Below are 15,036 nucleotides of genomic sequence, written 5' to 3'. Positions count from 1 at the left end.
TTTTTTGTTCTAGGAGTTCAAATTACAATTGCATATACTTTAAGTCACAATTTGTTTAGAATATATTCATAAACGATTTTATGACGACGTGAAAAATTTGAACAGAGCATCACAATTAGATTAATAGAAAAAACTATCAAAATAACAAAAAAAAGAAACTTCCGAAAATAAATTAGAATCACAAAAAAAAAAAAAAAATTTAATACCTTCAACAACAGTTAAGCATGAACTTTCAACTGAAAGTTGAATTTCGAAATTTTATTCAGAAGAAGATAAAGTTGATCGTTGAAGTAAAAGAAAGTGATTGGTCAAACTGATTTCAAACAACAACAAATACAACTGAATTTGATCATTCGATTAGGGATAAATTGTAGATTCAACTTCATTTAAATTTTTTTTTATGCAGGATCACGTTTTATGAAACTGTTTTTTGAAATTGAATAGGGTTGTTAGCATAAAACGAAAAAGGCATGATTGATGAGCTTTTAATGAAATTGTAATCTTTAACAGTTAATTTAAGGAAATATTACCATAGTAAAATCAATTAATTATGGACAGTAAAAACAGTTGTATTTATATTTTTATAACAACAGTTTACAAAAATATAAAATATATTTTGTTATATTATATAATTATGAAAGTATTGCTATGAAACATATAATTAAGGAATTAAGTATGCTATTTCTAAATTTTGCCCTTTAAATATTATGTATAAAGAAAAATAGAATGAACAAGTCTCGGTCAAAGTGTGTTAAGTGAAAGTTGGTGGCAACTTGGGGGTCATGAATGGATTCCGTCGAATTGTAACACATTACACAGCTAGAAAAAGGTCAAATTTGCTTCTCTAATTTTAAAATTGGCTAAATGTATTCTTAGTCATACTTAGGATTAAGAGCCAGTTTGGATAAGTTGAAAAAAAATGACTTTTAAAAGGTACTTTTGAAAGTACTGAACTTATTTTAAAAATAAGCAGTTATGTGTTTGGATAAAAGTGTTGAAACTGAAAAAAAAGTTATTAGTGTGTTTGATAAAAAAATGCTTTTAAGTACTTTTTTTGTTAAAATTTCAGTAAATTTATCCTCGTTGTTATATTTTAGGGCCAGATTTATCCCTCTATGTTGAAAAATTGACTAAACATACCTCCATCATACTTTGAGATCAGACCCTAAAGTATGTCAATAAGAATAAATTCAATCCTTAAACACACATATTAACATCCAACGCTTTCCGGTTCCACTCAAAATTAAAGCCCCACTTATTGATTTCATGGAGACTTTTTTTCATTTTATATTAATTTTATATATTTATATTTATATTTATATTTATTTTGTATCGAATTTAATAGTTGTCGAAACATCTCATTTTTTAACTTAAGTCTTGCCTCTGATGATAAATGATACTTCCTCCGTCTTATTTTATGTGTCGTTATTTGACTGAGTACAAAGTATAAGAAATAAGTGATGACTTTGTAAAGTTAAAAAAATTGCTCCTCTTAAAATTATTTTAATATTTACTTTTTAGTTGTCTTTTCTTAATAAGTAAGACATACTAAGGATAAATTGGGATCATTAAATAATTATCAAATAAGAAAAAAAAATGACCACACATAAAATGAGGCGAAGAGAGTATATTTGGTGCAGATAGAAATGCAAAATCCTAATGAGCCAAACGTGGCCAAATGACATACCCATATCCCCCAAAAGAAATCCTATTTTCATTTTAACAGTTAGCCAATACTGTACTCTGTAGAGGGAAAAAAAAAAACATGGCGATTTCCATTTTCAAGCCCTCAGTTTCTCCTCATCAACACTTTCTCTATTCAACTTATCCCCAAAATATTAGCTCAAAGAGGAAACTTCGTTGTTCTCCATCAGATTCTGCGACTCCTACTAGGTAAATAATTCAACATTCAACTAGCATAGTAACCACCACATAATACTAGTATTCTAAAGTAAAACATCTAGTACATCTTGAATTATGACTAAATTTGTTATAATACACTCCAACTTTACGAGAGTTCTATTACCCCGAACTAAATTTTAGCGTATTTTTGTCAATCTTTTTAGCTACGTGGGACCTTTGACGTAGACCTTATTTTATATAATAAAAGTGTTATGTCGGTACAAAAGGGCGACAGAAATGCGCTAAAATCGAGTTTGGGAGAGGGGTAATAGACCCCTGTGAAGTTGGTTGGAGTGTATCGTAGCAACTTTGACCATAGTTCGGGAGGATACTGAACGCTTATCTTTAATATTATATCATTAATTTACTAGCATAGTAACCAACACATAATATTATAGAGTAAAACATCTAGTATTCCTGAACTATGATCAAATTTGCTACAAACCTTTTTAGCTGACATGGACCTTATTTTATATAATAAAGATGCCATGTCAGCACAAAAGGTGATAAAAATGCGCTAAAATTGAGTTTGGGAGAGGGGGTAATAGAACCCTGTGAAGTTAGTTGGAGTGTGTCGTAGCAACTTTGATCATAGTTCGGGAGGATACTGAACACTTATCTTTAATATTTTACCATTAATATACTAGCATAGCAACCAACACATAATATTATAGAGTAAAGCATCTAGTATTCCTGAACTATGATCAAATTTGCTACAACGCACTCTAACTTTACGAGAGTTCTATTACCTCATGAACAAAATGTTTAACGTATTTTTGTCATATTTTTTAGCTGACGTGACACTTTTTGTCAACCTTTTTAGCTGACGTGGACCTCATTTGATATAATAAAGGTGCCACGTCAGCACAAAAGGTTGACATAAATGTACTAAAATTGAGTTCGAGGGAGGGGGTAATAGAAGCCTATGAAGTTGGTTGGAGTGTATCGTAGCAACTTTGACCATAGTTCGATATAATACAACCAATTTTAAAACACAGTAGATATACATAAAAACAACTAGTTTTACTAGAACATGAATTCACCTTTCCTATTATTTATGCTATAAGTTCACCACTACTCTTCTAGGTAAATAACTCAGCATTTAACTATGTGCAACATTTAGACTTGTTGTAGCATGGGTGTTATGATAACAATTGGCCCATGTTTGAGCCATTGGACGTAGAGCAGTCAGTTCATATACCATGCTGATACAATCCATATATCATGCTGATACAGTTCGTAAAGGAAAAGAGTAGCGAATTTAGGGATAGAAATTGTATCATTATTATATATAATATGCATTTTTTTAATATTATGTGCGTAGAATATAAGATGCATATTAAAATTGTATTTGTATAGAATATATACCTATATAAGATAAAAGAAAGGGCAGCCCCGTGCACTAAAGCTCCCGATATGTACAAGATCCGGAGGACACCACCACAAGGGTGTATTGTACGCAGTCTTGCATTTCTTGCAGAATGCTATTTTCAAGACTTGAACCCTTGACCTCCGGGTCACATAATAGCAACTTTACCTGTGGGTGTATTGTACGCAGTCTTGCATTTCTTCCAGAGGCTGTTTTCAAGTCTTGAATCCTTGACCTTCGGGTCACATAATAGCAACTTGACCAGTTACTTCAAGGCTCCCCTTCTATATATCTGTATAAAATATGTATCGGATTTGTATCACTGTTGTATAAAGTTTTTAGCAAATGACTATTAAATGAAATTAAAATTTAATGGTCATTTTCGTGTCAATAGTTCACATGCCTCAAATTTTACTTATAAATTTGCCCCTGTGCACACTCCGCTTTCGTACACCACCTGCGTGATTACCCTAATCACTGGATTTTTTATTGTTGTAATTATTATCATTGTCCCAAAGAACTAATAGTTATTGTGTGTCTGCATTTTTTTATTTGCAGGCAAGAGATGTCATCTGCTCCTCCTACTAGGTAAACCAGAAAAAAAAACTCACAATAGTTTTAATTTTTAGTTTGCTTAACCAGTAATCTTACAAAGTAATACAACAACAATAACATACCGAGTGTAATCTTAAAAAAGTGTGGTCGGGGAAGGGTAAAGTGTACACAGTCCATACCACTACCTCAGAGGTGAGGTAGAGAGACGGTTTGGTAGACCCCCGGCTCAAGACAAAAACAGTCTAGAAAAAGACGTAATAAAGGAGCAAATTATCAAGTAGTAAAGAAATTATACAGTATCTTTATCTTAGTTGCTTTGTTTACCTGTTATTCTTTACAGCTTGTTTGGATGGTTGTTAACTATTGTATTGTGTTGTTAGTTTAAGTACAATGTTTGTTTATTGTATCAAATCGTTAAATCCATCGGTAGGTACGTCCCATTTTGTGTAACGACCAATTTGGTATAATTTCGTTGTTACTTTTTTTTCCCTTTATGTTGCATTTATTTAGTATTTAATAATCCTATTTTACTCTTTAGTCTATCTTTAATAGTAGCTCTACCCTATACCTTACTTTTCTTGTAAGTTTGTTTTTCGAACTATGATTATTAATGTGTGGCACTATGTGATGATGGAAATCGATAAAATATATCCAAATATGGTATTCGTTAAAACAATACAGTATGATATAATACAATACAATACATAGAATACGACACATTATGAAAACAATATGTAACAACAATCCAAATAGATTGTTAGCCTCCTCAATATCTTATTTTCTTGCTGTTGTTTTTGCTTGTTAGTGCTGCCACTTTTTCAATCTTCATTCAAACGTGGATCTAGCGGAAACAAACTCTCTGCCTTCTCAAGGTAGGGGTAAGGTCTTTGTACGCTCTACCATCCCCGAACCTTACCTATGAGATTACCCTCGATTTGTTGTTGTTGTTGTATCCATTGTCCCGGAGAACCAATGGTTATTGTGTATCCGCATCTGTTTGGTTGCAGGCAAGAGATGTCATTAAGTGTTGGAATGTACCTAATTCCACATCCCAACAAGGTAAGTAGTAATGCATATTGTTGATAAAATATGAGTAACACTACTTCTCATTTATTTCATATGGCTAAGTTTGATTGGGTGTGGAGCTTTCTTTAAAAAAGACTTGTGGAACATACCAAAATTAATCTTAAATGTTTTGGTATTAAACGAAAGGATGTGAACTTTATTATGGGTTCTGAATTCTAGGACAACGACATAAGGTGCTAGTAACTTGATTTGAAGCATATATAAGGTTTGGGCAAAAGCTATTCGTTTCTAATGAACTCATATATATATAAGCCTGCAACAGCCCCTGGTCTACATGCCATAACACTTAACATTTCTATTAGTTATAAGGGCATGTTATTTGGAACATACGAAAAAGGAAAGAGTCGTATAAAATGTGGAACATGGAGAGTATTTCGTTAACTATACATCCACCGTTGCCGGTGTTGTATTTCTATTTTGAAGGTCGAGAAAGGTGGAGAAGATGCATTCTTTGTGAGCAGTGATAATGGGAAAGTGATTGTTGTTGCTGATGGTGTTTCCAGGTGAGATGTTTGATTATATTTTCTTTTGAAGATGGACTTCCTCAGTTTGCAAAAACATGTTGTTTTATTTATCAATGACCCTTTGGCAGAATTTTAGTGAACATATGTTAAAACTATATTTAACTATGAAGACTTGTGTAATTTCTAAATGTGTACATCTTTTAAGGAATTGGTTTGTAGTATTATACAAAAAAAACATAGTATTCTTTAAATTTGTTACTCTGAACACGTCTTTGTGTTTGGGACGACTAAAGTATGAACTTCGTATATATGCTAGTCTGGCCTTTTACCTCACTAGAAAAGTTGGATGTGAAACAGCTACATGTATAGTTCTGGTGTTCTCGACTTCTTTCTACCTGTGATTTAGGAGGTTTAGGACTTCTGGACTCTGAAGGGGAGCCTTGGAGTTACTGGTAAAGTTGCTGCCATGTGACCAAGAGGTCAGGAGGTCACGGGTTCAGGCCTTGGAAATAGCCTCCGGCAGAAACGCAAGGTAAGGTTGCGTACAATACACCCTTGTGGTGGAGCCCTTCACCGGACCCTACGCATAGCGAGAGTTTTAGTGCACCAGACTGACTTTTTTTTTTCTTAAGTATTTTCTGAACTCCTATTTGGAAAATTCTATAGTCACATGCTTGCGCCACATTTAATTAACATATTGTACAAGTTTCCACTTACAAGTCGTACTCGCCAAGTTGCAAGTCTCCTCTTAGGTGGGCAAGAAAATTGAGCGTGATACTGTCCCGTAACAATCAAATCGATCTATCAATCATCTATGCCTCAGTCCTGAACTAACGAGGAAACAAACGTATAACTGATTTAAGTTCACCGACACGCAAAATCTTGCTCACCTTCCTCATAGTGATCATGAATAAGTGAAAAGAAAAAATGATTTAAATGATATGATAAGGCAACTTCTTTTCTCAAACTTGGCCGTAAACTTGGCAGAAACATGGATTGGTGTAAGCTATGTTTTAAAATGTTCTGTTTCTTCTATAACATGTCATACACAAGTGCAACCTTCTCCTTTTCGTTTCAGTCCCTTTCATCTTATGTTTACTAGGATGGTGCTCGCTGTAGTAGTTCCTTATCATCTGTGCTCTATATGATATAACATGAACATTAAAATACAGTATTGCGTCAGTTGAATCTTCTAAATGATACCATCAGATTCCCGTTTATTTTTGTTTCGAGATCGAAACTACTACTAAACTGGAGTAACGGATCCTTTAGTAGAAGAAGAGGAGCATGTTGTGTCATTATTTAACTTCTGAGTGGTATATTTACGTGGATTGGAATTTCATCTTTTAATTCAGAATTACATACATATATAGAGAAATAGTGCATAGATGAGGTTCTCAATAGAGGATTATGCAATGAAAGGATATTAACAAACTCTCAGGACTAACCTTATCAGCTAATAAGGAACTGTTATGATTCCAACTGTTATGTCGCTTACACTTAGCAATCACCAATTTGAAGCTCTTAGATCAGTTAAAGTGGTGAACTAAATTAACCACAAATTTGCACTGGCGTTCTCTCCAAATGACAAATATGTTGATCCTACATTCTTGCAGCTCAGAGTTGCATAAATATCTAACATACATTTTATTCCATCAAATGTTCTTGGCAGTTGGGCTGAAAAGGATGTGGATCCTGCACTGTTCTCCAGAGAATTGGTGTCTAATGTTTCTTCTTTGGTGGGAAATGCAGAGGTACCAACGTTGTGAAGACAAACCTTTCTAATTTTACATTAGTTTCATGCGTCGCAGCACATTAACGAACAGTGACCTTGTTTCGGTTTAAGTAATCGGCCTAGATTAATCAATTGTTATAAAATCTTAGCAAGACATGGTTTACAAAATTTGGCAGGTTAACTATGATCCTCGGATTCTCATAAAGGGAGCCCATGCTGCTACATCATCTATTGGTTCAGCTACGGTGTAGGTTCCTTTATCTTCAGTGCTATTGTTCTTGGTAACAGTCATCCAGATTGAGGAACTTGGTTATTATCATTGAATATGGCTTTCTATCTGGCACATAGAATTGTTTCTGTATTCGAGAATGGGATTTTGAAGATAGCTAGTGTTGGGGATTGTGGACTACGAGTCATTCGTAAAGGTACAAAACTACAAACTCATATTTTTCTTTTGTTCGACTTTGATTTTCAGAAATCTCCTTGTTCAATATCATCTGATGTCATTATTGCCTATTTGGGTGCAGGTCAGATGATTTTCTCCACATTTCCACTAGAACACTATTTTGACTGCCCGTACCAGTTGAGCTCGGAGGCTGTTACTCAAACGTACCTTGATGCCATAGTATGGAAAGTTATATACGGTGAATCATTTTACACTATATCTTTCGAGTAAAATGGACTTGCTTCTATTTTGCTTCCATGTCATTATTGGTATTTGGTTAATACACGAGGAAACCTTATAATCTTTTTTCAGCTGTCAAAATTTTATACTAAAAGCTTTCAAGACCTCCTTGGATACTAAGCACTTTGATATCGGTAGAAATCTTGTTACTCATTGTCCAATAAGCCTGCATGTCCTAGGGGGTCTTTTCTGCCGCCTCACTGCATAAATTTTGTGATGTTGTATTTGGCTACTAGAGTAAGCGTGCTCTTTGTCCCGTCTGTGTGTATGTTCTTTTCACAGGTAAGCACAGTGGATTTGCAAGTAGGAGACACAATCATAATGGGTTCAGATGGCCTCTTTGATAATATTTTCGACCAAGAGATCATTTCCATTGTGACCACACATGATGATGTCTCTAATGCTGGTACTTGTTTTCTGCTTAATCTAAGTTCTGCTTGGAAACCATGACTCAATTCTGTGACGCTCTTAGTGTTTTGGTATCAATGTTAGCAAAGGCATTAGCTGATTTGGCACGCAACCATTCTGTGGATATCAAATTCGACTCCCCCTATTCAGTGGAGGCTAGAGCAAGGGTAAATTTTTAGTCTGATTCAATATGTATATCGATTGTCCTCAAAAGGCATTATCTTTCACGGTATACGATGATGCTTACTTATAGCATTACTTTGATAATCAGGGATTTGAAGTTCCTTGGTGGAAGAAAGTTTTTGGAATGAAGTTAACAGGCATGACTAGCATGAACCTTTTTCTACTAATCTTTCTGCTATTTTCTTGATAAACATGCTTGACAAGGTTTCTGTAACCTTGAACAGGAGGAAAGCTCGATGATATTACAGTCGTTGTTGGAAAGGTGAAAGACTCGTGACCAAGTTTGGCCTGGACGCCACTAAAAGAAAACAAAAGGCTCATGAACAAGTCATATATCTTTGGTACCAAGACTTTGGCAGGGTCCCCTCTCCTGAATGTTTGGGCAATTGGATGGTGTTTTGAACTATGGAGTTGAAGGATGAGGTAAGAAGATAACAGCTTCAAATGACACTCAGATCATTATTCTGTATTGCATTATTTCAAGGTGTCTGTCGTAAGACAATATTTGACACAAAATTCTGTCTGACACTTGGGACGATTTAAATTCTTCATTGTTCACAAAATACAACCATGAAAATCTGGCTAACTTGTTAAACACTTGCAGTCTCTATTGAAAGGCTCTTAATCACCATATGGATATTATACACCTGCATGTATTTTTTCTTTTGAAATGATAAATATTATAGATGTTAAAATTTCAGCACCATGAAGGTGCTGCAGTTACATCCAAAGGTCAGCAAAAAGGAACAAAAGAGAAGAGAAAAAGAACTATCCTGGCTAAAAAAAGGGGGGCAGCCCGGTGCACCAAAGCTCCCGCTATGCGCAGGGTCCAGGGAAAGGACTTACCACAAGGGTGTATTGTACGCCGCCTTACCTTGCATTTCTGTCAAAGGTTGTTTCCAAGGCTTGAACCCGTGACCTCCTAGTCACATGGTACCAGTTACTCCAAGGCTCCCCTTCAACTATCCTGGCTATCTGTACAAAAGATTCAATGAACTGTAACAGTGTTTCAATATCATCTATCCATTCCTTTTTACACCAAAAAAAATATCCACAAACCGCAATCTGACTTGATCTTCAAGATTTTCTCTCTTTCCAAACACACCAACAGATGGCGACTTGTACTCCATTCCATGAAGTCTTGATCTGCTGTGAAAGACCTTTTGTGTTCCAACATGACAGTAAGCTAGCGTTTGGCCAAACGGGAGCTTAAATGCATGTCCAAACCAAACAGGAGCTTAAATCTGATGTGGTACCTGGCAGTTACCCATTTTGATGCACAAAAAGTTAAAAGAGAAACTGCCACAGTTGCGTAGTGATAGTACAATGTAGAAGTAAATGGTAAACATACTCTTCTCCTTCTTTGCAGATAAAGCACCTGTTGTAGATTAGCATGTGCCAATCATAAAAGCATTGCAGTTTCGTTGGTGCTTTAGAGTTCCAAACTTGTTTACAGAAACCAAAATGTTGCTGATATGACTCCCTCGTGACCAAACTATAATATATCTTTACTGTAAATATGCTCTTGCTGTGTTCCTTTATCAATAGGTCTTCACTAGTGTACTATAGAAATCTGCAATTTTACCAAGCTCCCAATTATTGATATCCCTTTCGAAAACTGTGTTCCAATATTGTTACCATCCCTGTATTGTGCGACTGTGCGTTCGCTGTTATGAACTAGGTCGTGTACAGTGGGGAATAGTTCTTTGGGAGATGGATGTCCCAACCATTTGTCTTTGCCAAAAGAGATCTTCCTACCATTACCTTGTTTGAAACCAATATGTTGGGAAAAGACAGGCCTCAAAGAACAGATGTTGCTCCAAACACTGACATCTTGTAGATGGATATCAGGGGTGGACCTAGGTTGAAAATTGTGGTGCTCCGGCATCGGTTAAACCTGGTGCAGAATAGATATAATTATATAAGAAATGTATAAAAATTGGTAGAACATGGAAGAAAGTGCACGTGAAACCAAGAAGATAGTTGGTTGCTTTGATTTCCATGCGGAACCTTAAAGCTTTGGGTGTCAATATATGTATTTGAACCTCACGACCACCCACGACTCCTAAATTATAAGTCTGCCAGTGGGTGTCATGCGGACGCTAGCAAAGCAAACCTCGAAAGACTCCAAATAAGAAGACAAACGAGAAATACACCAAAAGAGACGCAATAATTTAACGTCGTTCGTCCAATCGACTAACATCTACAAAAGGAGATGACTAATCCCCTATATAAAAGCGAGTATAAAACTCAAGGGTGTATTATATGCAGTCTTACTTTACATTTCTGTCAAAGATTGTTTCCAAGGCTTAAACCCGTGACCTCCTGGTCCTGGTCACATGACAACAACTTTATCAGTTACTCTAAGGCTTCCTACATGCATCAAATAAAGTAAACTGCTATATTATTTCTGGATAAAATTTTGGAGATACTTTTCTCCAAAGTCTTTTAACAAAGTTTTAACAAAGTGCTTTTATAATTCTCAATCTGCATGAGATACAAAGTGCACGTAAAATTTGAAAAGCATACTCATAATTTAAGCATTGCTGGATGCAGCACAACTGAAACAATTCATTTGGACCTAATCAGCTCTAGTTAAATCAATTGATGTGTAACTAACACAAGATGGATGATCTTGTTTAGTTTGTTTTTGGTCACCTCTGTCAGACTACCAATTGCTTATGCAGAATTTTGTTTAATGGAAGGCGACCTATTGTCGCAACTCAACTTGTCAATAAATTTGGGTCTAGGGTCTAAGACTTTACTACTTCATGTGGTCGGTTTTTCATTAATTTTTTTTTCATTAATTATTTTTAAAAAAATGAAAAAAAAAAAAGAACGATCACAAGTGATGCTTTTTTCGCGACCACCATCTGGGGTCACTTTTGGTGGTCGCAATAACTTTTTTTTCAGTAGTGGATTCTCTAAAGTTTTACTTCTCATCCCAAATTATATCACAGTTTTTTTCTTTTTCAATCTGTGTATGTTTATTATATGCGTATTGAAGCATTTTCAACAACGAGAGTGATATCTTTTGGATGATATGATAGTACTCCCTCCGTTTAAAAATAAATAACCTACTTTTCTTTTTGATAATGAACTCTTTTCTTTTTTGTCAATACTTTAATTTCAACTTTCCACATGACATGTTTAAGACCACAAGATTAGAGGACATTTTGGTATATTTGATTTAACTTTAATTTAGGACCACGAAATTCAAAAGTCTTCTTTATTTTCTTAAATTCCGTGTCAAGTCAAACTAGGTCATTCTTTTTTAAACGGAGGAAGTATATATTTGTGAGGAATGAAATTTCATTATGTTACTATACATTTATTGCCTCTCTACCTTCAAGGTAGGCAAGGTCTACGTACATTTATCCTCTCTAGACTTTACTTTGCGAGATTACATTGTTATGTTGTTTTACTATAATATTTTACCTGGAGTATTGTGAGGGGATTAAATTTCTCAAGGGCACGGTCAATTCTGTTCTATTCTGGGAAGAAATAATTAATCTAATAACTAGGATACTGTGAGGGAATTAAATTTCCTAAGGAAACACAATGAGTTCTATTGTCTCAAAAGTATTTCTGTTTAAACATTACTGTCTAGGTTTTCCAGTTCACTTTTTGTTTCCACAGTCGATAACAAGTTAACAACACATGTCTCAGCTAATTTTATGGGATACCTGATACTTTTCGTCGACAGAAGTATCAAATTACTTTGTTTAGAGAAAAAAGGGACAAATAGAAAAAAATCACATAGTATTTTTCCTCCGCTAAAATTAGAATTGAACCAAATAACCTCTAGGGACATGCCAAAGATTTTTCTTAGGTGCCTCTACCAAAAATGCAGCAATTATATGCTGATTTGTTGTTACTTGTACTGCCATTATTTCTCTTTTAGGGTTATTGTGAGATTTTTTTCTTGAACCGAAGGTTATCGAAAAAAAACTCTCTACCTCTAAGTAAGGCTTGAGTTCACTCTACGTTCTCTAGATCCCACTTTGTAGGACTACACTATGTATATTATCGTTGTGATATTTGCAATTACATCCTCAGAAATGGAATTTAGAATAGTGTAAAACATAAATAATATTTATATTTTTCAGGGAATCTGTGATTAATTAATTACTTTATATTCAATTAAGTAGTACTGCCTTTTTTATCTTTTCCAAGCACCATAAAAAGTATTTCCTCCCTCAGCTTTACTCATCAAAAACAATTATAATAAGTCAATTCAAACACCCTCGAATATCCTACTTATTTCTTCTTGCACTAAGGACATATATATATATGGCATAATACATAAATGTGCACTTTAACTTAGCTTCAACTTTCATGTATGTCTTTCAACTTTGAGTACACACAAGTCGGCACTTAAACTTGTATAAAGTTAAACAAACAGACACATATATTAAATTCCTATTAGCATTGAATAAATTCGTCGAAGATAAAAGGCTCCCCACCAAAAAATTCTCCATCAAAGTTACTGAGACCTTACTGAGACCTTTAGCGAAAGAATCACCCATCTCATTCACCATATATGCCCCTTGGTGATCTTTCTGAATTAACAAATTCAGTATATTAAAAATACTTTATTTCATACACAGATAAGCATTCAGTATCCCCTCCAAATTATGATCAAAGTTGATACGACACACCTTTATTACCTCCCAGAACTCAATTTTAGCTCATTTTTATCACATTTTTCTGCTGACTTGACACCTTTATTACATTAAAATGCTATCCACATCAACTAAAAAGAGTGATAATAATACACTAAAATTGAGTTCAAGAAATAATAGGACCCTTGTAAAGTTGAAGTATGTCGTAGCAAATTTGATCATAATTAAGGAATTACTAAATGTTTTACTCTTTCATATAATATACATAACTTTAAATCACTTGACTGTTTATATTTGTCATATTTGAGTACAACTTAAACATTTCAAAGAATGAGTTCAACTTCCATATTATATATATTACCTCCAAGGCAATTAAGGATGATCATCTACAATTAACCATTGATGTTAGTAATATGAGAACAAGTGTAAATTCTAAAATAGCATAATATATAGGCAATTTAACTTTGACTTTAACGGGCAATTAAGCATCTTAATTTTGAAAAAGTTTAGTTGGACACCTTAACTTGGTCTATATTGACCCTGTAAATTAAATACCCAACTTTGAAAATGCATACGTAGAATGCACCTACTTGAAGATAGAGAATGTGGATTTTCAAAGTAAGGTATTCACGAGACACACTTGTGTCGAGTTGAAGTGTCTAGATGATCACAATGAGAGTTTAACTATTCATTAATTGTTATTCCCTCCGTTCATCTTTACTTCTCCATTTTTCCATTGGCGTAGTGCTTAAGAAACAGTAAATGATAGAGATGATTTTATCATATTATCCTTTGAATATGATAAATTTAATGCTTTGGGAAGATATATTAGATAATGAATCGTACTTGGGTGCGTTTGGTATGATGGAAAATGTTTTCCATGGAAAATATTTTCTTGGAAAATGTTTTCATGGAAAATAAGTTCATTTTCTACTTATTTTCTCATGTTTGGTTGGTGAGTGGAAAATATTTTTTGAAAAATATTTTATGGTGTTTTGGTTGGTTAGCAAAAACTATTTTTCAGAACAATATTTTTTAGTATTTAGTTGGTGAGGGAAAAAATATTTTTTGGAACTATCTACTAATAATTAACTTGAATATCACTACCGCTAGCAACTCAACAATCTGTAGGAACTAATTTAAGAATAGCAAATAAAATCAATATCGAGTAGCAAAATATTACAAGTCACTAAAATTTAAGCAACTACTAATTAAATAATTCAAGCTTCCTAATCAATATTTCCTTACATACACAAAAAGAGAGATCAATATTTCCTTAAATACACAAAAGAGAGAAGTTTGGTAGAGTAAATTTCCTGAATGGTCATTCATGTTTGGGAAATTGTCTACAAATATCACTTTTATTTTATTTAGGACAAGAATCTTATCCAACTTTTCTTTTTTTTTCTTAAAATATACTTAACACCTCAAAATCTTTCTCTTTCCTACTTGGAATGTCATGTCATTAAAAAAAAAATTGATAAGTGTATAACTTATCGAACTTATTTAACTAAAGTTTTATCCTAATGTTTTTTTTTTTAAATTACACCTGATATATTAATGATTGAAGATTAATTTAGTTACATCAAAAGTTTTGGTTATTTTATTTGATATGTAATCTTCAAAGTTTCTTTTATCTACTTATTTATTTCACCACTTATTAATAGTTTTAAAATACAAGTACTTATACGAATTGGTACAATAATTTTTTTTTGTCGTTTATTTTATATACTAAAATTCTTAGAATGTAAAAGAAATAAAATGATGTATTTTATATTTTAGACATTAAGTTTGTTATTTATATGAGAATAAAAGAATAAAATCTTCTATTTTGAAGGAAAGAAAATTATGTAGTCTTGAAACAAATTAAATTTCTTAAGAAATATTAACAAAATGATATTTTCTTCAGTACTATTACAAATGAATTTTTAAATTACTACTCAATCAATTATTCTTTACTTTTGATGGATTTAGAATGAAGTACAGATATAAATTAGTGTTTAATTGTATAATAGAATAAAATA

At 33.5% G+C, this 15,036-nt stretch overlaps 1 protein-coding gene across 3 annotated transcripts; it reads left to right on the top strand.

Moving 5' to 3' along the window:
* Positions 1 to 1,638: 1,638 nt before the first annotated feature.
* On the top strand, positions 1,639 to 9,018 carry LOC107873585 (probable protein phosphatase 2C 26). 3 transcript variants are annotated; one of them, XM_016720488.2, is made up of 12 exons: positions 1,665 to 1,893; positions 3,830 to 3,859; positions 4,834 to 4,885; positions 5,336 to 5,415; positions 7,049 to 7,130; positions 7,288 to 7,358; positions 7,460 to 7,536; positions 7,639 to 7,736; positions 8,079 to 8,202; positions 8,289 to 8,371; positions 8,476 to 8,524; positions 8,612 to 9,018. In XM_016720488.2, exons 1-12 carry the CDS (start codon positions 1,766 to 1,768, stop codon positions 8,662 to 8,664), a joined length of 927 nt encoding a protein of 308 aa, XP_016575974.2. In that variant the 5' UTR covers positions 1,665 to 1,765; the 3' UTR covers positions 8,665 to 9,018. The 3 variants fall into 3 exon arrangements, 2 of the variants coding, with proteins under 2 accessions (XP_016575975.2, XP_016575974.2); XM_016720489.2 differs by lacking the exon at positions 3,830 to 3,859 and having other exon boundaries at positions 1,639 to 1,893; XR_001675439.2 differs by lacking the exon at positions 8,612 to 9,018 and having other exon boundaries at positions 1,672 to 1,893; positions 8,294 to 8,371; positions 8,476 to 8,525.
* The last annotated feature ends 6,018 nt before the right edge of the window (positions 9,019 to 15,036 follow it).

Source organism: Capsicum annuum, chromosome 6 (assembly GCF_002878395.1).
Source record: "Capsicum annuum cultivar UCD-10X-F1 chromosome 6, UCD10Xv1.1, whole genome shotgun sequence".
Taxonomy (NCBI): Eukaryota; Viridiplantae; Streptophyta; class Magnoliopsida; order Solanales; family Solanaceae; genus Capsicum; species Capsicum annuum.
Note: the sequence above shows the minus strand (reverse complement) of the source record. Positions and strands in the feature narration are given on the sequence as shown.